This window comes from Oreochromis aureus, linkage group 17, assembly GCF_013358895.1.
Source record: "Oreochromis aureus strain Israel breed Guangdong linkage group 17, ZZ_aureus, whole genome shotgun sequence".
NCBI lineage: Eukaryota > Metazoa > Chordata > Actinopteri > Cichliformes > Cichlidae > Oreochromis > Oreochromis aureus.
Genome location: NC_052958.1, coordinates 10,557,390 through 10,582,774, shown reverse-complemented (window position 1 = coordinate 10,582,774; position 25,385 = coordinate 10,557,390). Strand labels below are relative to the sequence as shown.

The window sequence follows — 25,385 nt, the reverse complement described above, 5'->3', positions numbered from 1 at the left end:
TAGCTATTAATGACAGCTAATGTAAATCAAACAGTTGATAGGATTGCTAGAGCATGAATGAATTACACAGTCCAAATATTTGGGACTATCACTGGTCTTCATCACATCTGCATGTCTAAATGCACCGAGTTCCTGCTATATGATTTGCTGATTATTAATAGTGTTAATGAGCAGTTTAATGAGTGTACATGTGGTTGCTGGGTAAATATGATAGAAAATAAGGTAAAGAATAGACACAAATACACCATGAAGTGCAGTTTCACTAAACAAGACTTTAAATATCCCATATTAATATATTTGTTGCATTGGATAACATTTTAGACTCAAAAGAAGAAAACAAATAACTTTTCAGAATCTCAGTAGGAGGTTTATCCAACACACAGCGTGAACTGGACATTAGTGTTTCTGACCTCTAAATGCGTTCTACTACCTGCTGGAAAAACATTTCTAACTTATCTAAAGCATCTGTTTTGTTACGTTCTGTTGAAAGTCTTTCTGTCTCTGCAGTTAATATTGACAAGATAAAATTGGCCAACTGCTATGTCTGTTGGGCGTCACTGATTATTATTGAGATACAGATTGAAGTATTTTAAAAACATAATGGATTATTAGATAAAGTCTTTAAGCATTTGACAATAGTTACATTTACATTACTTTCACGTAGACATCATTTAAATGCATTTCCACCTCTGCTCCTATTTCACTCCATTTTATTATCACCGTATATTTCTGGTATATTTGTTTATGGTCTGATTAGTTAGATGTGTTTGTCTCCTGTCAGGATGCAAAAATCAGCTCGTTGGAGCGTGGCATGAGAGAGCTGGAAGAGGAGGTGATGATGCTGAAATCCAATGGCGCTCTGAGCAGTGAAGAGAGGGAGGAGGAGATCAAACAGATGGAGGTCTACAGATCCCACTCCAAGTTCATGAAGAACAAGGTGATAAATGTACAAACACATACAGTCCAGACAGTAACCGAAACATAATAATGGATACAGCATTAAACTGATAAAGAGTTGAGAATAGCTGTTAAGTTTGAGGACAAATTGCCTGTAAATGGAGTAACGAGGCCACCATGCAGGTCTGAAAGGTAGCAGTGGGGCTCAAACAGCTGATAAAGTCTCACAACATAGGAATTCCCTGGAAGTCGTAAGAACTAAAAGAGCTTCACAAAGATTTATATAGACTGATATCTCAAACTAACAGCCAAACCCTGTACAGACATTCATTCAGTTCTTTACTGCCTCAAGTGAGATTAAATTACCTTTAAATTGACACACTTTTCAAACTAAGTCAGAAATATTCAAACTTCTCACTGGTGACAGTTTAAAAAATGATACAAACCTCCGAATAATTTCTGGAAATATGAAACCTTTTCATGTCTCAAACATGGCAGTGGTTCTGTAATGACAATTGTAAGTCAGCAACAAGGTGACAGCAGTGAAGGGAAAGCATCAAATAAACATATAAACAATAATAAGAATATATCCTTATAGCTATTATGTCACTGCAAAGGACTCTAAATGGAATACTTAGCATGTAGGATTTGTTTGACCTTGTGTATTTACTTCCTTTTAAGTCCCAGTATGATTTAAAAGGGCTACACTGCTCTATCTTGTCAAATTTTAGTCACTGTGCTGGAGACTAAAAAAAAAAGTGTTCTTGCTCCATTATTGCCTGTCTGGTTGTATTTGCTTGTCTCACCATTTTTTCCCTTTGTGTTTTGAACAATATCTGGATTTTCTTGCTTAGCTGAGAATAAATTTGCTTTTTCACACTCACTACCTTGACGGATACAACTTCACTGTCAGGAATAAAAAGTGTCTGTGGGAGCCGTGCTCATTAAAACGGAAACTCTGTATACGTCTGTCGTGTGGGGAGGCGATCCAGTTTGGAAATTCAGCAGACTTTTTGTGTGCGCGAGCTGATATATTCTTGTTTTTCTCTGTAGTGGATTTGTGTCTCAAAACTGGAAGGAAGTAATTTACATGATGTACCTTTTTATTGTTGGATTTCATTGCTGTTGGCATGCATATCTGTGGTAATACACTAGATGCATTCTTGTTTTGGACATTATTAGCCTTAACGTGTATTTAATCGAAGGTGTAAAGCTCTCCTCAATCAGAGCTTTTAATAATAGCAACAAAGAGCCATTTCATTTGTTAATCAAAATAAAGATAATGCACGCTTCTTCACATGTTCAGAAATGCTCCAGTAAGAAGTCTTCAAAGGACACAGCACTGTAAAACAATGTAGGGGTTTTATACATTATTTAAGCATGCCAGATGCAACTGTGGCAACATACTTGTTATGGCCCGGTGTGCTCTCCATTTTGCTAATTAGATGTTTTCCCTATTTCAAAGCTCTGCCACTCACTCCAAAATTGATTCAGGAAACACCACTATCTGGAGTTTTTAATCCTTTAAATGCATTTTTTGGAATCTAAGCTGGAAGAGCAGATGCTCCCAGCAAAAGCTTTCGGTCAGCATGTGCTTATCTAGTGGTCAGCTGATCTGATGGGGCAGTAAAAGGAGCAGGCAGGCTGTTGTGGAAACAGTTCAGTATAACACGGTATTATTTATAATACTGTAGGCAAAATGCACACAATAGGAACGGAGGTACCTGCAGAGGCTGTAATGTTACTTATGTTAATACTAATGGTAGTAATGATAAGATAAACTGCAGGCTGTTGCTGCCCTCCTCACACCTCTGACTTGCTTCCTTATTGGAAGCAGGTAAGAGGCAAGGAAAAAACAAAACTGAGGGAAGCAAGAATCAAAGCTTGGCTAATGGGAAGCACCCATGTTGATGCCCTCCTCTCCTGCCAGGTTGAGCAGCTGAAGGAAGAGCTAACTCACAGCGAGTCAGAGAAGGAGGAACTAAGGCAACGAGCCAATGAGCTTCAGCAGGAGGTGTCGGCAGTAAGAGACACACCTCTGTGTCTGTTTGCGCATCCTTTCTTTCTTTCTTTCTTTCTTTCTTTCTTTCTTTCTTTCTTTCTTTGACTGGCTAACGTAGCTCTAGTAGATTTCCAATAGATTCCTGGTAGCATGGTGTGTGTTCAGACAGCAGTAAGCAACTATAACATTCAAATGTCAAAACTATGCACACTAGCTGCAGAGGGCATCGTGGACCGTTCACCCAATATCCACTCATGAGGTGTACTTATTTTTCTCATGTAGTTATTGCATCATATTGTCATTAACATGGTCAATTTTGCATATATTAATCTGCATCCTATAACTGTTTTGAAACAGTGCAAGACATGAGGAATTACAGAGGCTAGTCTAAAATGAATCGAGCCATTCTCCAAAACCTGGGTTAGCAAATGTGTTTTCTACACTTTGCTAAATACACCAGAAGAAAGCATTTTCTATTCTTTTGGTGAGCTGACAAAGTTAGTCCCTATGAACAGCTCAGGAAGTCATTGCAATTTTCTTTGCGTGTGAGATCAGTGGCTTTTGATAGTAATAGTCGTGTGCGGCAGTCTGAATGATACAGCTACAGAATTCCAGCAGAGTCCAGTTGTGCTGGGCTGCAGTGTCTGTATCACTAACACACTTCTCTTTGTTCTTGCATGAGGTTTCAGTCCATTTGTAGTTTAGACCACTTTGCTCCTGGGTTTGCTTTGCTTTTATATGACTGATTTACTGTATGGTTTGGGTCCATTCTTGTACTGTGTCATGTTAAACTCACCCCTAATCACATCACCTGCAAACTGAACTTCATGTTAAAAGGTGTGAAGTTGTAATACGCAACTTCTCGAAATGTGGCAGTTTACTGTATTTGATTCCTGAGCTTTGGCCAGGTGAAAGAATTGACCCTGACCCATTAGTTGAAGTGTACAGCTAAGAGCAAAATAGATTAATACTGCACTGACTTCCATGTATGTCTAACTTTTGTTTACTTTTCAGGAATAGAACTGAAATAAATGGCCGTTTTTTTCTTTTAAGGTCCTCATTGTGTCAAGATACATTTGATCAAAGTCACAGCTTTAGGAGATAAACTGACACACTAACCTTTGTAAGAGGGATGAGTTTAAAACCACGGTCTGTTCTTGTTTTTCACTTTTTATGTGGATGAGGTAAACCTGTAGCCGTCTTGTACCTCTCTCCATCACCGCAACCATCATCTCTTTTTACTTGTAAAGGGTAGATGTGTCTGCAGGCCTTAATAAAATATCTGCAATCTTCCATAACAAGTAAATGTTCTTTTCCCTCTGAATAAAGCAGTAAAGTTGTGCATTTTAAAAAAGATTTGTATCTTAAAAGCATTATCAGTCAGTTGCGTGCACTGCTTATTATTGTACCTGTTTCTTTTTTTACAGCTGGTCTTCTGCAGAGTAATGGCTAGAACTAACATTAGGACTGAGTGCTTACTTTGCAAAGCTTGTAGTACATTTTAATGCTTAAATATGATATTAGAAAGCATATCATCCTCTCCAGTACACACTTTTACACGCTCTTTTTTTATCGGTCTGTCTCTTTATATTTTGTGTTATGTAGATGGAACAGGCCAAGCAAGAGCTGAGCCGTAAGGACAGCGAGCTGCTGGCTCTCAGGACCAAACTGGACACTCTGAACAATCAGTTTTCTGACAGCAAACAACATGTGGATGTTCTCAAAGAGTCACTAACCGCCAAGGAACAGAGAGCTGCCATACTACAGACTGAGGTTTAGCTACACCCTCATTACAACCTTTCTGCTTCACCGTTGATATTTGGTGTGTGAATATTTTTTTGCACTTTTGCGTACCTACTTGTGGGTTCACAGGTGGACGCCCTGCGTCTCCGACTGGAGGAGAAGGAGTCGCTCCTCTCTAAAAAGAGTCAGCAGATATCAGAGCTGACGGAGGAGAAAAGCACTCAGCAAGGAGAGATCACTGACCTCAAAGACATGATGGACGTCAAGGAACGCAAAGTTAATGTTCTACAGAAGAAGGTGAGAACACACAAAATTCCCTCCATTAATATAGACGCATAAAGCAAAGTTGAAGTCCTTGTGATCCCCGTTTTAGGTCTGAGCTACCAGTAATTGTAGAGTCCTGGGTTAATGCACTGCATCTGTTATGGTTTAAAATGTTACAAGGTGAGCATTTATGGAGTGTTATCCTTAATAATCATTTAGTACACTGCCTATTGAGGCAGTGTACTTCTTTTCTTTTAGCTGATTCTGCTCATGTTGCCCTCATAGTACTAGCTTACTTCCAAATAAACCAGCATCATCATTGCCTCTAATATCGTCAGTTTCATCTCTTTGTGTCCAGAGAAAAACTGCGATATTCAGACTTTTTGGATAATGGATAACATGCATTAGAGCTGAAGCAGACACACTTTTACTCCTTTTCATGCTGATAGAAATGTGTGTTCTGAGAATATGCCAACATTTAATACTATGACCACTAGATGGGGCTCTAACACAGCATGTAGCATGCAAGCAGACGTTGACAGACAAACAGTCAGACAGACAGGTGAGCAGAAAGACACAGCTGCACGCAGACAGGCCATTTAGGCAAAACTGAAGTCTCTGGTGTTTTCTGCATACTTTTCCTGGTCTTCACTATGTAGTTTTTGTGAGTATCTCTGCGGTAATGCTGTCAGTTAGATGGATGGGCCAGAGTGACCCCTTGTCTTGGCTGTCTACACACACACATATACACACACACATTCACCCTGCTATCCTAAAAACTCTTGTGCTTGTCAGATATGTTGGTGGAAGAGCTTTTGGAATAAAACAATTTAAGCAAAGTACCATAAAAGCTAGTGTAGTGGTTTTGAATGGTTATATCTAAAGGAGGATTCTTGCAGTCATCTAAGCCGCTGCATCTAACACAGTAAGTGCAAAGCTTACAGAAAAGCCAGTGCGAGGTTGCATTCCTCCATCATCAATCTTTTGTGTCTTTTCTGTGTCTTAATTTCTCCCTCACCCAGTCGCAGCATTTGTGTCCTGTAGAAAAAATGTAGAAATGGAGACTGTGTGCAGATAATTGATACAGACAATCAAGCAGACAGACATAAAGCAAGACAGGGAGGGGGAGGAGAGAGACAGAGTGTGTTTAAAATCATTAGATGCATACTAATGAGTTCCTCTTGATTAATAAATGATGACCTCTGCCATCTTCAAATGGAAAACAGTTCAGAGCCTGATAGGGAGGCAGAGATGCTGCTGATTCCTTCTTGATATTATCTGGAAAAAAATAAAATGTATTTGGTCTCCTTTTTTCACGTGAAGACACAAAAAATATCTTCTTTCCGTTTTGTGGCCCTCCGCCTGCTTTAATAGTACATAGATGACTTCTGTGACACAGCTGATCATTGTTTTTGTATTGGGTCATTATAACAGATGATTTGGGAACTAAAATAGGACAAGAGAGAAGCAGTGTGTGTGTGTCAGGTTCAGGAAATGCAGATCAAAGGCTCTCACTGCCTCTCAATGTCAAGTGTGTGTTCACATATGTGTGCATGTGCATGTGTGAGACAGGAGACAGAGAGGAGGAGGAGGTGGAGAACGTGTCAGTCAACCTGTCAGGTCAACAGTTGATTAATGAGGTGCTGGAAATGTTTTACTGTATGAACACACTAGCACACACACACACACACACACACACAATTTTTGTAGTGCTGCGTGTGTGTGTGTGTGTCTCACCTGCAGTGATGTCAATCTGACTCCAGTCTTTTTTTTTTGTGAGAGGTTGCCAATCATTTGATTAACTTTCTCTCTGGCAAGGGGAAGGCAAGAGAAGCATAAAGAGAGGGAGATTGAAATTGTGCAATAATCCCACCCAAGTTCACTCATATGAAGACATTACATAAGCTTTCAAGCTCTGTTTTTCCTCCTGAATCTGTTATTTCTGTATGGTTCAACCTTTTGTTCCATCCATTTCTTAATGAAGACCACAAAGTTGACATAACTTCTTATCTTTGTCTGTGATCACTCTCTGTCCCTCCTTCCTTTTTTCTCACACAGAGAGCTACACATGTGCTGGTACCTCTAGCTTTGTGAGGACCCTCATTTACATAATGGTTTCCCTGTGCAGTCACATCTAAACTATCCCTAACCCCAGCCTACAGTAATTCTAACCTTCACCCTGCAGTTTAACCCGAACCCTCAAAGAGCCTCAGACTTGCCTGAAGCTCAAGTTGTTGCTTATGTAGATTGATACATGTGCACACACACATACACACACTTTATCCACATGTTTAAGATGTGCTGCTATATTTGCATTTCTTCTGCAGAAGTTCAGTTTCCTGTGGACTTAGAAGCACCTGCTACAGTACTTCATTTTGGCTGAGTCTTAGAGCCAATAGAGCTGCCAACAAAATCTCACTGAGTGGTCAATGCGCAAATTATTCTTGAAAACCCCACAGAATTATTCTCTCCTTTTCTTTCTGCAGATAGAGAACCTCCAGGATCAACTGAGGGATAAAGAAAAACAGCTGAGTGGCTTGAAAGACAGAGTCAAGTCTCTGCAGACAGACACCTCAAACACAGACACTGCACTGGGAACGCTGGAGGAGGCTCTGGCTGAGAAGGTATACACACATGCACATGACTGTTTAACTCTTGAGCAAGGTTGCATTAATAAAATCTTGATGAGCAAAACTGCAGACCACCCACACGATGACCAGATGGCTCTGGATAAATGGAAATCGACCAATAATCACACTGGCTGTTTCATTATTAAATCATCCAGAGTTTGTGTTCATAAAAGATTAGGAACTGTCCAATGTGCAGCCACATGGCTCAAAGTAGTTCATTGGTCACTCTTTGGGTCTGGACATTCGGGTACTTTAGCCACAGAGCCGAGTGTTTTATGACTCTGCTCTCTGTGGAGACTTAGCCCTGATTCTGGGAATCTAACCAGCGACATTTAGAGCGGCAGAACACTTTAAAGTGTTTGATGAGAATATATTTTTGCGGTGTTATGCACGATTATGTTACCAACTCAATCTCCTTTGCATTTGCACGCGCACAGGAAACAGGCCTATTAATTGTCCAGTGACTAATATTGAGGGTGTCAGTTAGACGTGTGAGTGTTGGCAGGATGATGTGGCCGACGACTCCTGCTTCACTCACACGGCTTTCACAAGCTTTTTTCCTCTCATTTTCATTCTGCTGGCGCCTTTCATTTTTAGCTTTCTTCCTTTCTGCATCCATTTTTATCTCCTTGCCCTGCTTTCGTTTCTTCTTCTGCTTCAGAGATGAATTATGTTGCATTTTAACTTTCCAGTGCTTGAGTTTTATGCACAATATTACTCATGTTTGATGGTGTTTGCAGCTATATTCTGTATTTTTGTCTCTGTAAACGGTAGAAACAACCATGACTGAAATATCAACATCCCTCATTCTGTTATCATAATTATTTTGAAGAATGTCGATGTTACAGCGGTATTCTAATGTTTCATGAAAACCAATAAAACCAGAATTAATTAATTAATTAAAGTCTTGACTAAGGAAGGCCCTCATTGGTTTGTCTGTACAAACTATTGAGTTTAACCATTAAAGTGCAAGATGAAAAATATGAAAAAATAGAGGTGGTAGACGGAAGAGAAATATAAGAGTGATTGTATAGTAACTATTTAATTCTTTAATTGCTTAATTCATAGCATTGCTGCAATATGTCGAAAATAATATTCCAGCATCACAGAGATTTGTCAGCTGGATGTCCGTGATGTGACTCTGAAGGCCATTTGAGTACAGCGAACTCATTGTCATGTTCAGGAAACCATACGAATGCTGTGGCAGAAATTCCGACTCATCAGACCAGGCACTGTTTTTCCAATCTTCTATTTTCCATGCAAACTATAGCCTCAGTTTCCCGTTAGCTGACAGGAGAGGCACCCAGTGTGGTCTGCCGGTGCTGTAGCTTATCTGCTTCAAGGGTCGACGTGTTGCACATTTAGACATGCTGTTCTGCATACCTTGGTTGTAACAAGTGGTTTTATAAGTATCTGTTCCCTTCCCATAAGCTTGAGGTATTCCGGCCATTCTCCTCTGACCTCCAGGCATCAAAAAGGCATTTTTATCCAGAGAAATGTCACTCTCTGGATATTTTCTCTTTTTCATACTATTTTCTATAATGATTGTGTGGCAAAATCCCAATAGATCAGCAAGTATTGAAACACACACTAACCTGTCTGTCACCTACAACCATGCCACGTTCAAAGTCACTAAGATCACATGTCTTCCCCATTCTAATGCTTGGCTTGAATTTCAACAGGTAATTTTGACCATGTCTGTATATCTAAATATATTGTGTTGCTGCCATGTGATTATCTGATTAAGTTTTTGTGTTAATGAGCAGTTGAGCAGGTGTATCTAAGATCCAAGTGGCTGCTTAGTGAACATGATAATATTCAAGCTTTGAGGATTTAAATGAGATGCTGTTGTTGTGAAATTAGAAAGATGCAGTGCTTTTATAAAGTGGTATAGATGCATAAATGATAAAAAGGGTCATGTTATCTCATTCAGCAGGTCAATGTTAGGCAATATGGTGAGATCATAGTATCTGATGTGCATAAAAACATTCAAGATGTATCTGTGTGCCAGGTTTGATAGCTCCACTACTGATAATATAGGATGAGAGTTAGAGATTGAATTTATTGTAGTAAGATTTAACACTACTTCTAAAGTCAACCTTAAACTAACCTTTGCCCAAAGTGCCACCGCTTTTATTTTGTACAAGTCAAATGAGGACCCATAATAATAATATTTTAATAACACACACTGCAGACCCAGTATACACTCTTTGCACTGCTTTTGCACGTGTGAACTTTTGTACTTTGACTTGAACGGGCCGCTATGTTCTTCTCAAGCTATAGAGATCGATTATTGTATTTTAGTGGTTGTGAATTTTACATCTTCTGCCAAAACATATTATGGGCCTAAAATCGCTGTTGGCTGTTAGATCCTGTCAAAGCTGCCATGTACATAAAGTTTAATACGACTGTTATTAGTATAGAAACTTGATATTGAGTGACTGTGAATGACTGTTGGAGGGTATGAGGTGATTTTTTTTTTCCTCTCTTATTTTCCATCACTTCTTCTACCTCGACTACCTTCTTTCACTCCTTCCTTCTCTCTCCCTTTCTCTCTTTTCACTCCAGGAGCGAATCATCGAGCGGTTGAAGGAGCAGCGGGAAAGGGAGGAGAGGGAAAAGGGGGAGGAAGTGGAGACCAGCAAGAAGGAGCTGAAAGAACTGAGGGAGAAAGTCTCCCAGCTGCAGGCTGAACTGGCTGACCGTGAGGTAGGAGACACACTCAGGAATTTGAAAACACACGTCCATATTTGTGCTAAAAGTCAGAAAAACACATTCTCTCTCCTTCTTCACTGTGTTCCTGTCAAGAAAATGTGATTGATCTATCACTGTAGAGCAGACCTTGAATCCTCCCAGAGTTCTTTCGCTGAAGGACAACGATGAAACAGTCATGTTTCCCTGACAACAAAATCCAAGGCCCACAACCAAAAGAAACAATGATCAGAGCTGAATTTTTCTGCCTGTGACCTTTGTGATTTGTACAAAACACCTCAGCAGAGGCAAAGACAGAGAGATGCAGAGAATGACAAAGCATTCTCAGACTCTGTTTTCTCTTTATTCACCCTGCAGCACAACAGAATAAAAGTTACTATTAGCCAATTCATGACGTTGAGATTACAAGGGGACCCGTTATGCCGATTTTGAGCTCTATAAACCCACCTAGATCATTTAAGCAAAACTATTCCAAGGTGATGTCAGCTTGACATGAGTCTGAAGCATAACCTTTATACATATTTTATATTAAGTTTATACATCAGACATGCAAGATCTACTTTAAGGAAAATAAATATTTTAACATAGATTTTATTTTTTAAAAGCCTATTCCAGTGTAACTGACGGTCCTGCTTTAAAGCCAAAAGGCAAGAAAGCAAATTAAGAAGCAACACAACTATCAGAAGGGACACCGTAAAAACTAAACTATTGTTTACTGCAGGATTTGCAGTAAGAGCAAATGTAACTATGTGCCTTAGTTAGTTCACTAAGGCATATAGGGGTCTAATCCAGTGAGCGACTGGGACCTTTCTGGGTAGACTTTGCATGTTCTCCCTGTAACTTTATGAGTTTTCTCTCGGTACTTTGGCTTCCTCCCACGGTGCAGAGACATGAATGTCAGGTTAATTGTTGATTCTGAATTGAACTTTAGAAAGCAATACATGTAGAAATGCAGTTTTCCTATTGTAAAAAAAAAGGATTGTCTTCAATTTCAGTTCCGTTTTTTTTAGTGCAGAATCAAAACAGGAGTCACCTCAAGGCACTGTGTATTGTAAGGTAGCTACAATAATACAGAGAAAACCCCAACAATCAAATGATCCACTTTGAGCAAGCACTTGGCGACAGTGGGAAGGAAAAACTCCCTTTTAAATGGAAGAAACCTCTAGCAAAACAAGACTCAGGCAGGAGCTGCCATCTGCAATGATGGGTTGATGAGATTTCCTTATGCATACATGGAAAACACAAGGTGGGAATATTCCAGTACAAAAACAGTGAAGGCAACAGACATGACATTGATGAAGTTAGATGCAGCATGAAAATGAGGAGCTGGGGTTGAGGTGGGTTGCAAAGCTGCTTACAGAGGAAGCAAGAATTGTAAGCAGGGTAAAGCAATCACATTTGGATGTGTAGAATGGTATTGGCTGGCTAGCATAGAGGTACTGTATTCTTGATATGAAGAATTGTATTGATCTTTTTTAACAAGAAATTGATTAGGTAAAGTTACCAAACTTGGGCTGCTCCTTTAAATGGGCAGTTTTCTACTTGTTACTGTAAAAAGTCCTTTGTACCCTGCCTGACTGTACTGTATTCCTTAAACTAATTTTAGTGATTGTGGGGTCATAAAACCTGTCACAGTCCTATAATATAATTTCAGAAATACATGGGAAACTCTCAGAGAAAACAAGCATTCCTCTCTCTGCTGCTAAACACAGATGTGGGGTTTGTCTGACAACAGGAGTATATATGCGTACCTAAATATAATCAGAGCAAGGTTTCTGTGACCAAAGCCCAGTCAAACATGATGATCCGGAGTCTAGAGTTGGTATTGTCAGTCATGGGTAAAATTACACGTCTGACAGTCTCTCCTTCTGGTCTCACTGGTTTCTGTTTCACTGCCCCTACCAAAAGAGGAAATCCCAAGAAAAGAAAGGGAAAGAGAGACTTCACAGACAGATGGATTGAGCCTGAGAGTGAGAAAAGAGACAGGTCACGGGAAATGTAATGACAAACAAGGAGCAGAGTACATGACCGAAGGGTTTAAGAAGGGCTTACAGATTATTATCACTTTAAATCTGTTTGTCTAATATCACATATTATGAATAGGAATTTCTTTCTCTAATATAATCAGAAGCACACAAATGTTTTTTCCCTAGCTCATAATAATTATTTTTGCTAAATATAACATTATTGTTATAGGTTGGAAAAAATAAAAAAATTAAATTAATCCAGTGTTCTTTTCTAATGGGTGTGAAGAATAAGCTAAGTAAGTAATAACTATTAAGGAGCTGTCTCCAACGTTTTTTCCTCCACCCAGACATCAGTGTTGGATCTCAAAGAGAAGGCTTCCTCTTTGGCCTCCTCGACTCTCAAGAAGGACAACAGGCTGAAAAGTTTGGAAATAAATCTGGAGCAGAAGAAAGAGGAGTGCATCAAGCTGGAGAACCAACTAAAGAAGGTTAGCTGAAAAGGCTGAAAATATAAAGTAAACAGCAAATTATTCATAGAGCTATGAAAGCAAAAACGCTGATGCTTTCAAAGAGAGAGCGAGGGATTTTATGTCACCTGTTGTAGGCCGCATTTAGACAAAAGCAGGTGGAATTTTCTTGGCTCGTTCCTGACGACTACATGATTATTTACTGTATGAAACTCAGAGGTGAAAAGCTGTTTAGAGTAGCCACAGTTAAAGCAGGAAAACAGCAGAAAACTAAACCTAACCTCTCATTTCTTTTTGCGCCTTCCTAGGAAGGCAGAGAGTGTGTGCGTGCACGTGTGTGTGTGTGCATATCACATACGTATTCTCTCCCACACAGCAGCCCATAAAATGTTGTGTGTGTGACAGCTTGCTGACAGCCTTACAGTCACTTTCACAGACTGGTGAAGACAGCACACCATCACATGCCGAATGTGTATCCAGAGCTGTGTGTGTTTCTGGATGCATGTGTGTTGGTATATGTGTGTGAGAGAAAAGGGGGAATGTGTGGTGTTTTACTCATCAGACTTGATTTCAGTCTCTTTCTTTTACTGTAACGCGGATGGAAAAATTCTGAATGTGACATTGTGTGCGTGATGTTTCTTTCTTCCTTTATTTGTCTTTCTCTGTCTCTGCTCCACCCAGATCTTCTCAAACATTTCCTCTCCACATAAAGACTTATGAAAACTGTTGTACACTTCCAAAACTAATAGGGTTTATGTATTGTAGGAGCAAGGCATTCGCACACACACACACACACATGCTAAGTCCATCCCAAGAGCAACATTTACTTCTGGGAAATATACACAGCTGTTCTAACCTCTAAGCTGGTTATAACTTGTTGTATTTGTCTTTGTTTTTTTTCTTTCTTCTTCTCACATTTTCTGTGTCTTATGTTTAGATGAACAGAGCAGAAGAAAGAAGAGAGCCACTAAAACTTAGATGCTTTTTAAATTTATTCACATTTTCTCGTTCATGCTAATATTTACCAGAAACTGAAGCTTGTGGTTTTGTCTTTTTTTTAATGTTATATGTGTGCCAATTTGCGAGTGTGTGAAACACATATGCCTAATACTTTCATTTATATTATATTCTCCTCATCATCCCTTTCTGCTTAATATGGGGAAATAGATATTTCAGAGCGGTTAAGGCAGATGGTGGTTTAAAAATATGGTCTGACATGGGTGTGAGAACGATAGGAGACGTTTATTAGATGACATCTTTCTTAGATTTGGTGAATTGTGTCAAACATATGGGATTCCTAAAAGTCATTACTTTAAATATTCACAGCTGAGACATTTAATTTGATACAAATATACGCTTTTAGCATTCGAACCACACCTTTCTAATCTTGAAAATCATACAATTGAAAATCTAAAATCTATAAAAGTTTATAAGAGGCCATCATAGATTTGTTAGAGACATGTGGACCAAAAAAAGAAAAAATACAGTAAGCTGACTGAGAAAGAAAAGTCCCCCTAACAATCAGCTAAAACTAGAATGAAGTCATTGCAATACAAATGGTTAATGAAAATTTATGTTACGCCGCAAAACCTATGTTGTTTGTCTCCTGGCATCCCAGACACCTGTTGGAAATGTTCAGAAGAAAACAGTATTGTGTTTCACTGAGTATGAGACTGCTCAGAACTGAAGAAATACTGTTGTTCAGACTATATCTGATATTGTTAGTGTGCAGATGAAAAGTAAAAATGTGTGACTGGGTATATTAAAGCAGTCAGCTGTATTTGACTTTGGACTCCTGCAGGTCATGAGGATGATGGGCTCATGGAAAAAAGTGCCTTCAATTTCTGTATAAATATGACTTACACAGTCACAGGGAAAGGGGCAGAATTTGTGGAAACCTCTGTTAGAGTTTCTGAAGCACCGTAATATCTTTAAATAATATTGTTTTTAGTTTTCTCTTTACCATAATTTTGTGTTTTAATCTGGATTTCTATAAATTGTTTGAATTAGTATTTGGAGTTATTAATACTTACTGTTTATGTAAGTATGTAAATATAATAGAAATTTAATAGAAATATTGTTTATAAGAACCTTTACATTACAAATAGCCATTGTTATGCTGTGAAGTGTTTAATCTGCTAAATTAAGGTGAAGGATGCGCACATACATTCACCACAGGTCTTCACATTTCTCGCTAGTAATAAACAGAAAAATGTGCTTTTTATGCCAGTGTACGCCCACAAAAAACTAAGTTTTTTGGAGTGGAAAACATGGGAAAAAACTAGGAATATTTGGAAACAATTAGAGCCCTTTAAAAAAATGTGTAACATGCTTTGTACATAATTTCTACAATACTGGGGTGTCTATTTCAACAGTTTGCTTTATATGCTACTGTAAATACAGTATCTAAAATCTGATATATAAAAATCTTGTATCTTACCGCTAAAGGCTGATGTTTAGAGCTAAATGTCATTTTATTTAAGAGGAACACTTCCACTAAACATTTTCTAAAAGCATGCATCTTTTTAAAATCCATCCAGCTCATCCTGCACACATGTTGTTACTGGCACGTCCTTTTTTGGTTTGAGTTTATCGTTTCAATCGAGTGGTGGTCACCTCATTTTGAAAGCTAACACTTGGTTTATTTTTAATAATTAAATCCTGTTCCAGGCTCAGAGTGCAGCGGCAGAGTCTCAGGCCAACGCTGAACTCTCTGAGCGGATCTCCAGCCTTGAGCAGGAAGTGACCCGGTACAAAGAGGAGGCTGGGAAGGCCCAATCTGAGGTGGAACGACTTCTCGAGATCCTCAGGGAGATGGAGAATGAAAAGAATGACAAGGAGAAAAAGATTCATGAACTAGAGAGGTAAGAAAGGATGATAAATATGGTAGATTAAACAATTCTTGACACTGAGTAGTTTTCTTTTAATACTTGTGTATCTCTTTCCTTTAACCTAAATCAATGGATAAATTGTGTTTATTGGTGAAATGATTGTTTATCTAAGGCCCAGTCACACAGGCCTGGAGATCGGTCCCGAGGGAAAAATTAGTATTCCTCCACTTGCTGTGAGCGGCTACTGGAGTTTGCTGGCAGTGACTGTAAAATCAGTCGCTAAAGCCTCATTCATGCTGGTCTAGAAACAAGTTACAGTAGTAACCCCCTGGTAACCACCATTTCCGCCATATTCCATGACAGGTTGCTGGTAGCCGCTAGCATGAAATTGATCACAAAGAAGCATGCGGTGCTGCATTGATAACCTCCCTCTGAGTGTTTTAGTCTGTAGCAGGTTGCTGTGGTTGCCAGTAGTTTGCATGGAAGATGCAGATTTATCTACAAATACCCTCAAAGTGTTGCAAGCAGATGTTCTTCAGGATTCTCCTTTCACTAAGGTCGGAGAATAATGATGAGTGTTTGCAAAATCGGCGTCTTGGATGCAAACTACAGGTGACTAAAGCAGTGTTCTAGCAATCAAAGAGATTTTCGGTGGAATACCCTCTTTGCGACTGTGACAGCCACTCACTCACTCATCGATCAGGGAATACACATTTTTCCCTAGCAACCTATGGTTGTCAGGGTGTCACGGACCTGTCTCTAGGCTGTGTGAAAGACTGTCTCAGATTCCACTTTACCACCCATTATTTTTATTTTCTGACTGAATCTGAAGCCGATTAGAGTCATTGGTGATCTTTCCTGTAAGACAAACTCATTAGTTGTCGCAGGCTCATTCCTCTCCCTCTTTTTCTTCCCATTTCCTCCTGCCATTTTCTGCTTTATTTCTTGCACCCTAATTCATCTCTCCATCCATTCCCCTTCTTATTCCCATGTTTATACACTAATATGTGTATATTCATGTGGGTCCTCATTGGTGTGAGTGCGTTTATGTTTTTTTTTGTGTGTTTGCGGTCATAACATCCCATAACATCCCAGAAATCCTGCTGCCTCTCATCTGTGGCGTTCTCAGCAGTCGCGAAAACAGGCCCCTGCCCCGGCTGCCTCTCAGCAGCCAATGGGGGGGCTAGTATGGGACTACCTGGGCACGTGAGTGGCTGACAGCTCTGTCAGTCAGTTATTTGTCTGACCACTGCACGAAAGAAACTCACTTTGCTTGTCAGAAGAGCACAGTGATAATAACCCTCACCCATGTGGAAAAGGCTATGAAGCATTAGCCACAGGGCAAGAAGTTTGGATTTTAGATGAAAAACATGCAAAACAAATTCATAAATCTGGATTGATTGGATAAAAATATTGCCTGAAAGCATCTTACACATATACTTCATTCATCATAGGTTGTGTATAACACTGAAAAAGATCTTCTCTCGTCAGGTTTTCTTGTATTTGCCAGCCTCTTCCACATGGGACAGAGCTGAGTATGTTCACTAATAATCACCATCAAAGAGTTGCGGCATTGGATCACTACTCGCTGAGTTTCTCTGTTATGGTGTACTTGTACTGTTCTCTCTCCCACGTCCAGAAATTGGAGCTAGTTGTACTCTTACATATCTAGGCATGAGCACAAAGTCTTAGTCGCCTGTTACTGCAGTATGACAAGCCAAACAGCTCCCCAAAGTTTGTAAAATGAGGGCACAGTTTGGCACCGAAGTTGCTGTACAGCACCGAAACTCTTTGAGCCTCTGTTCCTGTCAATGATGCAACTCTTTCATTTAGTGGCTCTGTTTTCTCGCTTCACTTTTGCTTCACTTTCAGCAGAGGATGCTTGACTTGCAGAGTTTACCACAATCGTTCTCTTTTTCAGACTCTTTTTCAGACGTTTCTATCTACTTTTCCACCTTGCTGTGCAATTTTGGATTAACCTTTCTCTCAACCTTTCTTGCCTGTGTACACCATGTCTACCTCAATAGCTATTCTTATTCTGCCTTTCTTTTCTGCTTATATCTGATTATTTCTCTGCCCGTAGCTTCTGTCTGCCTGCATGCCTCCCTAACTCTGTGTTTACCTGAATACCTGTTTGATGTTGTGCCTCTGTGTCTCTTTAGCCCCAGTACGTAAAGAAATTTGTTATGAGAACAGCTTAAGCAGAATCAATGGCCTTTATATTATGGACAGCAGTTCAATATTAGTGGTTTGAGTTTTTTAAGGGTGTGTTTGGTGCATTTTTAGTTGGTCCTGTTGCATAATGGAGAATGCATTGCTCTTGTGAAATTAGAGTTCATCTTCATGGGTTAAATGGGCCAGATGGTGTCTATAGCCCGGCTGTCTTCCTCTCTCTGTATGGCTTTTTATGCCTGAACTTTCTTATGCCGTCTGTCAGCGCCTACTCGCTTGCTGTCTCTTGAATCTTTTACTCCAGTTTCTTTCTTGGACACAATCTCCACCCATCCCAACTCTAGATTCGCCTCCTTTTCTCTGTCTGTCTGTGCGTTTAGCAATGTGACTGCGAGATTTATGGTTGTTAATGATTTCAGGGAGATTCACTGCGTCTCTGTTTGGCCAGTAGAAATACAGGACTATTAATAATTCAGCACCGGGTAACTTCAAACATGTGTGTTTTAAGTGTGTCTGTGTGATGTTTAGTCTGCCAGTAGCCACAGATGCAGATTTACAGCAGTACTAAGTTTACAGACAACATTATAATGTAACTTTATAAGCAATTAAAATTGCAGATTGGTTTTATATGGAAAGATGTTTCATTATCCCAGTAGGGTACAATAAAATAAAAGGATCTTAAAAGTGATATTTAATATCTGGAGTTTGAAAGCTGCTCCTTGGTAAGTGGAAAAGTGTTACATTTAGACTTAGAAAAATGTCCTTTAATACAAAATTTTAGATTAAGTAGAATTTTATGAGTAAATTTAACTTGCTCTTAAAGTAATTGCTGTGAAGTAAAGTGTTGTACAGCAGTCATATCAGAGCATATGCAGTTCTTTGTACATCTTATCATGTAGCAGATTCATTTAGCTGTTAGGGGTGTGATGAGGGAAACTATCCATGGCTAATTTCAGTGATTAGTCAGGGTCCGTTGATCGGTGGACAGAGGCGGTTTCTCACAGCTTAAGTACAGTTTTTTGTTTTACGGCGGTTTTAAGTCGCAAAAGTATGACGTCACAACATTCTGATTGGTCACTTGCAATGTTGATCCTGGAACAACATTTAGTATGATGATCTGGGAACAACACCAACACGACGATATCAGATCGTGCTGCTGTATACATAGGTTTCCGCAAATTACTAGACACACCTCAAAAAGGTATGTCAGGATATCCTTTTTATTACTTTTGAGGATTTGCCTCTTAAAACGTTAGTTCTTAGATTACATATAAAATAGTTCCACTTGTCATTTCTAAAGTTGATTTTTTTCTGTCTTGGGACGCGTTACTGTAATCTGATTACTTTTTTCAAGTAACGAGTAATGTAAGGGATTACTATTGTAAAAACGGTAATTAGATTACCGTTACTTTCACGTAGGAACGCTGCGTTACTAAAACCGTGATTTTTTGCGAGAATGTCTCATGACAGTGACGTAAGCGAGTGCGACGTTCGTGACAGCAGCTGTGTACAGATCATAATATATCGAGTGCGGGAGAGAGTATAGCATGCAGCGTTCAAAGCGTGGAAGTACTGACCTTATTTTGAGTTTGATTCCATAAGAAGTGACAAAAACATTAGTGTCTATTGTGCGTGGGAAGAAAACTTCTTTTTACAGCGAAAAAACCCCCTAAACTTCCAAGCAAGCAGCGAGTGCGCTACGACGTAATGTGAAATTCACAGAGAAACTCGCGGAGTCTTCCACTGACCGCTGCGGCACACCTGCACCAGGGTAAACCTCCGCCTAACCCACTCCTGCTTTATAGGTGAAAACAGAGCAACAGGACCGCTAGTCTTTGATTTTATTTATTTTCTGCTGTGTTTTACTTGCATTTATTTGAAAGAGTGAGTGTAAACACAAAAAATTTTTTATTTTATGTGCTGGAAAGTGCAGAAAATAGGTTTAAATGTTAAAGAAATTTCTTCCAGTCAGAGAATGTTGCATATAATTAAGTTTTTGCTTGATGCATAAAGTTAAAAGATTTAAAGTTTAAAGTTTTAAAAAGAGACGTTTCCATTTGATTACGTTTTGTATGATGGATTATGCAGAAAAAGTAGAATTGGGCTGAAAGATCTATCGCTTTATCACCTATTCAGGTTGTAAATCGTGTTTTTAAAAAGTAACTAAGTAACTAAGTAACTAAGTAATTAATTACTTTTGAAAATAAGTAATCAGTAAAGTAGCTGGATTACTTTTTGGGGAAGTAATCAGTAATTAGTAACTGATTACTTTTTTCAAGTAACTTGACCAACACTGCTTGGGACAGAGCTGCTTATGCTACCCTAAACTCTGACATCATCTAGGATAGGCCCAAACAGAACAAAGTCATTCTTGAAGTTGTTTTTGCCACTCATCCCCACTCAGTCCCACTAGAGCATCCAACAAGTGCCACACAAATTCAGTTTATGGATTCAGTGAGCCAAGAAAAACAAAACACCTACTTACATCTCATCATGACTGCCATCACACAGTTGAAGCTGTTGGACTGGCTCAGAGAAACCATGCTATGAAGCTGCTGGTGCTCGGTTTTTATGCTGATGTTAATGCCAAAGGAGGTTTGGAGCTCTGCAGTGGGTGTGTCAGAACAGCGTTGTCAACTTTTACATGCTTTGGTCGCTGTGGTTCCGAAATGCTTTCCAACGATACCACCTAAATTTCATTGTGAAATATCATGGAGGGAACCTGTTGCAGCTGACTTGTTATTATTGTATCCCATGCTCTAATTCAGCGAGCACTTTGTAAAAGAACTGGTTATTCTAAATGTTTGTGAAAAGGAGACTGCATGGCTAGTTGCTTTGTTTTTTGCACCGGAATTGAAAGAATAACATTTTTGTCTTTATAGTCTACTTTTCGAAATTTGACTGGAGAAGTCTGATAACTGCCATGTTAAGGATTATTATGATGTTTCTGGTTATGGCTGCTTATATCTGATAGGACATAAATCATTGAAGTTAAAGGATAGGATTTGGGAGCTAAATGGTCAAGATACCAGTGAGCTGTTTTAACTTAGCTGCTGGTCTAAACAGATAGATAGTTAAAATTATCTTGCAGTCCCTGCTTGAGATAGCAACCTTATATTGTGTAACAAGGCTTTTGTGAAACACAAGCGATGACCTTGTAACCTTGTATGTACAAATGCTGATTTTATCCTCAAGCTGCCTAAGCCTGCTGTGAATTATCATCTTTGTCTGGAGCTAACAGGTATGTCAGAGGAGAATACATTTGCCACAGGCCAATTCTTAGCTTGGCACCGTGGCTAACCTTGGGCTACAAGTGAGCAGCGGGAGCATTACTAATGAAAAGATCAGATGTGGGTTAAACAAGGGTAAGAATCAAGCCTCTCTGTTTCCCCTGTAGTGTAAATCCAGCTGCAATGGCACCAGGTTATTTATTTCAGTAACAAGGACAGTAATTGGAGCAGACTGAGTGACTTCACACTGAGGGGAAATGGGGCTGAAAATCTGCCCTGATGGCCAAAATAAAGGATTTGGATGGAAGAGTGGAAAACGTAGAGAGGACAGAAAAAGGAAAGGGGAAGAAACGTGGTGGAAGAAGAAAAACAGCGAGAAAGAACAGAATAACGAGCGGAGACGTACAGAGAAGGAAAAGAACGGGCTGCGTCGCAGGGAGAGGGAAACAGAAAACAGAACTCACAGAAAAGACAGAAATGGGAAACGGATAAGAGAGAAATATGAGAAAACGGGAGGAGGTTTGGCGAGAAGTAGAGTGTAGACCTGAGTAGTGAGAAATTAGAGAAGTTTATTGTTATATTCCTCAGTAATGGACAATTTGTCTCTGGCATGCTCAGTCAAAGTTCAGTTATGAGGAGTTATTGCATGGAAAACGTTTTGGGTATGCCAGTTTAGGAAATGAATTTTCTTTAAGATTTCATGTCTTAATGATTGCATGCTGGTTACCCTTTGCTTGAGACTTTGCAAATCCACAACCGGTGAACTGTTTAAGTGGCCCCAGTGGGAAGCAAAAGAAGTCATCCACAAAATCTGAACCATTGAAGAAGTATTTCATAGAGAGCTTGCCCTCAGCTTCTGCTTTGATTGGCTAATTGCTCACTTTCCATGGTTTGTCATTGTGCCCTTAAATGTTTGTAGGGGTCATTTGAGTTGAGCGGGCCTCTCATAGCCCTCAGTGTTGTACTGAGAGGAGAAAAGCCCGAGTCTAACCCGTTTTTATGAGACTGTCTGCCTGCCTAACTGTTTGCTTGGTCATGCCTGTCTTCTTGTCTTAGTGTCCGCCTGCTGTCTCTCTTTGGGTAATTATGTCTCTCGGTCTGTTCTTTTGTCTCTTATGTCTTTCCTGTGCTTTGAAGATTGATCAAGCTGGCTAACCTAGCTCTCAACTCCTGTTTCCCCTCTCACCTTTCCCTCTCCTTCTCTCTCTTTCCCTTTCTTTTAACTTTCCAATGGAACGTTGTCTCCCGCTCTACTCAGTCTTGCCTCAAGGTTAGTATAGCATGCCTATTTTTCTTCCTTCGTCATTCTCCCTGTATTTCTCTCATCTCTCTCCTTTATTGTCATACTGCGTGTCCTTGCATCAAGACACTTACTTCACTCTGTCATAAACTCTGATTTTAATAATTCTCATCATATCTGTCTGTCTTTGAAGGAGGCACCTTGACTTTCACTTCACTCTTGCTGTCACATTGGTGCAGCTTTGAAGAGGAAACATTGTTTCTTCCTTTCAGTTTCCATTATAACACCCTGCCAGAGTCTTCACCACACTAGCAGTTAAACTTTGATACCAGAGCTTCATTTAATAACTTCAGATTTGAGGCTACCACAGCAAACGAGCAAAATGTATCTCCATAATTAACTTGGACAGCTGTGAACTTTTGCTCAGAGGTCTTTTTATCTCTGTTGGGTTTCTGTCTGTGTGGCTCTTCTAAAGAAATTACTCCACTTTTCACATGTTCTTGACACCACTACTGTTAAGCAGATAAGATGCCCTTTTTTAAACAGAATTTTAAGTTGTTCATCTTGGATTTGATAAATGGTACTGGTCCATGATCCAATGTGTGGCTCTCAACATTGGCTCGAGTGCTGCAATCTGACCATTAACTTGTGTAGGGGTGGAAGATGAAAGATAAAAATAGAGTGACCACTCTTACGTCTGTACAGCATTTGTTTTTGGAACAAGTAGGCACTTGGCTTAGGCTGGAATGAAGACTAGAAACCAGAAGAATTGGCTGGATTTTTTCTGTTGAAATGAAAAATGTACTCCAGTCAATGAAGTCTAGTCAAAGAAAGACACACTATTTCACAAAAATTCAGTGTCTTATCCCAAAGATGCAAAGGTTAGCAGACACAATGTTTTGGTGAAAAATTATTTGATTTATGCCAACAAACATGCTAATGTTTTTAGCCTTGTGGCTACATGTATTTACAGAGCTAGCTAAAATAAAACTAGACCTTTTGTTCTCATTTTTAATCTTTCTCAGTTTGATCAAAAGTTTCAGCATAACCCACCTGGAAAAATACTGATACATTATATCCATTGAGATTGGCACGTCTATATCACTGTTAGTGAAGTTTTTATGTATAATTCCTGTTGTGAATTAAAACTTGCCCCTAATAAGTAACACACATGTAATGATAAAGAACTTAAACACTGAAACGTATAAATGTTTAACTGAAACTAAAGACTTTAAACCGTAAAAAGTAAATGGAAGTAAGCAAGTGAGACACCTTGACTCTTTTCTTTTTTATCCATTCTGCTTGTGTTCTTGGGATCATTGTGCTCTTGCATGATCGAGTTTCAGCAAAGCTTTAGATAGATGTCCTCAAATTAGCCTCAAAACACTTTGGCATACAGAGGAGTTCATGACTCAACTGAACAATGACTGGACAGTGTCATGAAATGCTTAGCCTCTTAATTCCTATGCACGCACTAAGGATGTACTTAGCTATTTACAGGAGAACAGAGGCCTTTGAAAACTTACTTTTTTACGTGACTGTTCACGGGGATCGTCTATCCAGCTCTGGCATTAACTGGGTCAGAGAAATAGAGATTTCCACATTGGTGCTTTTTTCTGCAGAATTAAGCATAGACCATACAATAGTAGCTCTCCTCAATGCTACATCTGCTACCCATACATGATAAGAATGGTAATTGGACCAATATTTATATTGTGCTTTCCTGCTGTTACTTCACTTATTCCCACACACATGCTTCCATTCAGTGTTTTAATCTATTGACTTTTAGAACATTTTTAACTGTTAAGAAAGCACTTCAATAGGATGCATTGTGAGCAGTTTAGGGAAACGTCAGGTGAACTGGAGGAGCAGAGACTGAACCACCTTTAAATGATAGAGAACCTGCTCTACCTTCCTTCCTCAGTCTCTGTTTACAACTCTCAATTCTCGTTCAACACAACAAAAAGAAGGAAGGCACCACCTTGTGGCACTATAACCCACTGAACTTTACCGAGGAGAATCATCAAAGAGACAGTCCTTTGAAAAAGCAAAACAATTTTAAAAAAGTAATACAAAAATTGGCGAAATTAAACCAACTGCTGAGGGATTTGACTGGCATATGCATCCAGTCCTACAAGCAATACTGGGGTTTGGCAGGTGACTGGCTTAAACAAATACATGGATAATGACCCGGTCTATCACGCATCTTTTTGATTTTCCAAAACATTTAACTATACAATTTAGAGTTTCATTGTCCAAACTTTCCAAACTCCCTTCTTGTTTAACTTTTAAATATTCCTGTCCCCACTCAAGACGTCATAATGTAATGAGATTCCAACATGCAGAAACCAAAATCCTGAATTTGCCTTTTTTTTTGTAAACCGACATATCAAAGTCATATACTGAGATTTGTCCGACATACGCATTGTGATCAACCACATAATAACCACTTCTTCCTTCTGTTTCCTGCATAAATCTGGTGGTCTGTTTTGTGTGCTCAGCTCTGCTGTTAAGGTCTCCCCAGTACCAGCACTTTCTTTGCTCTTTCTTTCTTTTTCAACTTCTAGAGCCACTGTTCCCCCTGCCGACTTGTCAGCTTTTTCATTGCTGTTATTTTGTTTTTTTTGTGATCCAACTCTTGAGGGGGAGAAAAAAAACAAAAGAAAAGACAGTACTGCCTTGGTGTCTGGTAGACGACAGAAGACATCTTTTCGTCTTCTGTCCTTTTTTGTGCTTTTTTGTTTTGTTTTTTTCCACATATTGCCTTTTTTTTTTCACGGGTTGTTTTCATGTGGAGCTAAGGAACTCCTCATCCACTGCCAAATGTCTGACATCAAGGTTTGTGGAGCTTAAAAAGGAATTTCTTTGGTATGTGTGTTTGTGTGTGTATCTGTTTGAGGTCCTGAGCATTGAGGTGGTGCAGGGATTTGTCAGCTAATGGCTGACAACGCGCAGACACACACACGCACACTATCATAGACCATGCACATTTTCTTCTTTTGTTGCTGTTGTTGTTTTCTCTTTCACACACACACACATACACACACAAGTAGGAATTTGCCTGCTAATAGGTGACAGCGATACCGTAGGGATTGCTGCTGAGAGTTATCTAATTAAAAACCCTGCAGTCACATTGAAGCCCAATCTATAAGAAAATCTGTGAATTAAAAAAAAAAGAATTCACAGATCTGATTTTTAACTACCACTTAAATAATCCGAAATGGTCTAAG

The 25,385-nt window shown here is 39.3% G+C and overlaps 1 protein-coding gene across 6 annotated transcripts in view; it reads left to right on the top strand.

The window, feature by feature from the left end:
• Window positions 1–25,385, top strand: part of LOC116309847 (ELKS/Rab6-interacting/CAST family member 1-like) — a 143,558-nt gene that overhangs the window by 36,922 nt on the left and 81,251 nt on the right. For 3 of the 6 annotated variants that reach the window (XR_005608862.1, XM_039601153.1, XM_031726558.2), the window contains exons 8-15: window positions 782–937; window positions 2,828–2,920; window positions 4,505–4,672; window positions 4,772–4,939; window positions 7,393–7,530; window positions 10,105–10,245; window positions 12,563–12,703; window positions 15,353–15,546. Coding sequence is in view for 4 of the 6 variants with exons in the window: in XM_039601153.1 (XP_039457087.1) it covers window positions 782–937; window positions 2,828–2,920; window positions 4,505–4,672; window positions 4,772–4,939; window positions 7,393–7,530; window positions 10,105–10,245; window positions 12,563–12,703; window positions 15,353–15,546 (1,199 nt within the window). In the remaining 2 variants the exon portion in view is untranslated. The remainder of the gene's footprint in view (window positions 1–781; window positions 938–2,827; window positions 2,921–4,504; window positions 4,673–4,771; window positions 4,940–7,392; window positions 7,531–10,104; window positions 10,246–12,562; window positions 12,704–15,352; window positions 15,547–25,385) is intronic. The other 3 variants (XR_004198664.2, XM_031726562.2, XM_031726559.2) reach the window with 2 other exon arrangements.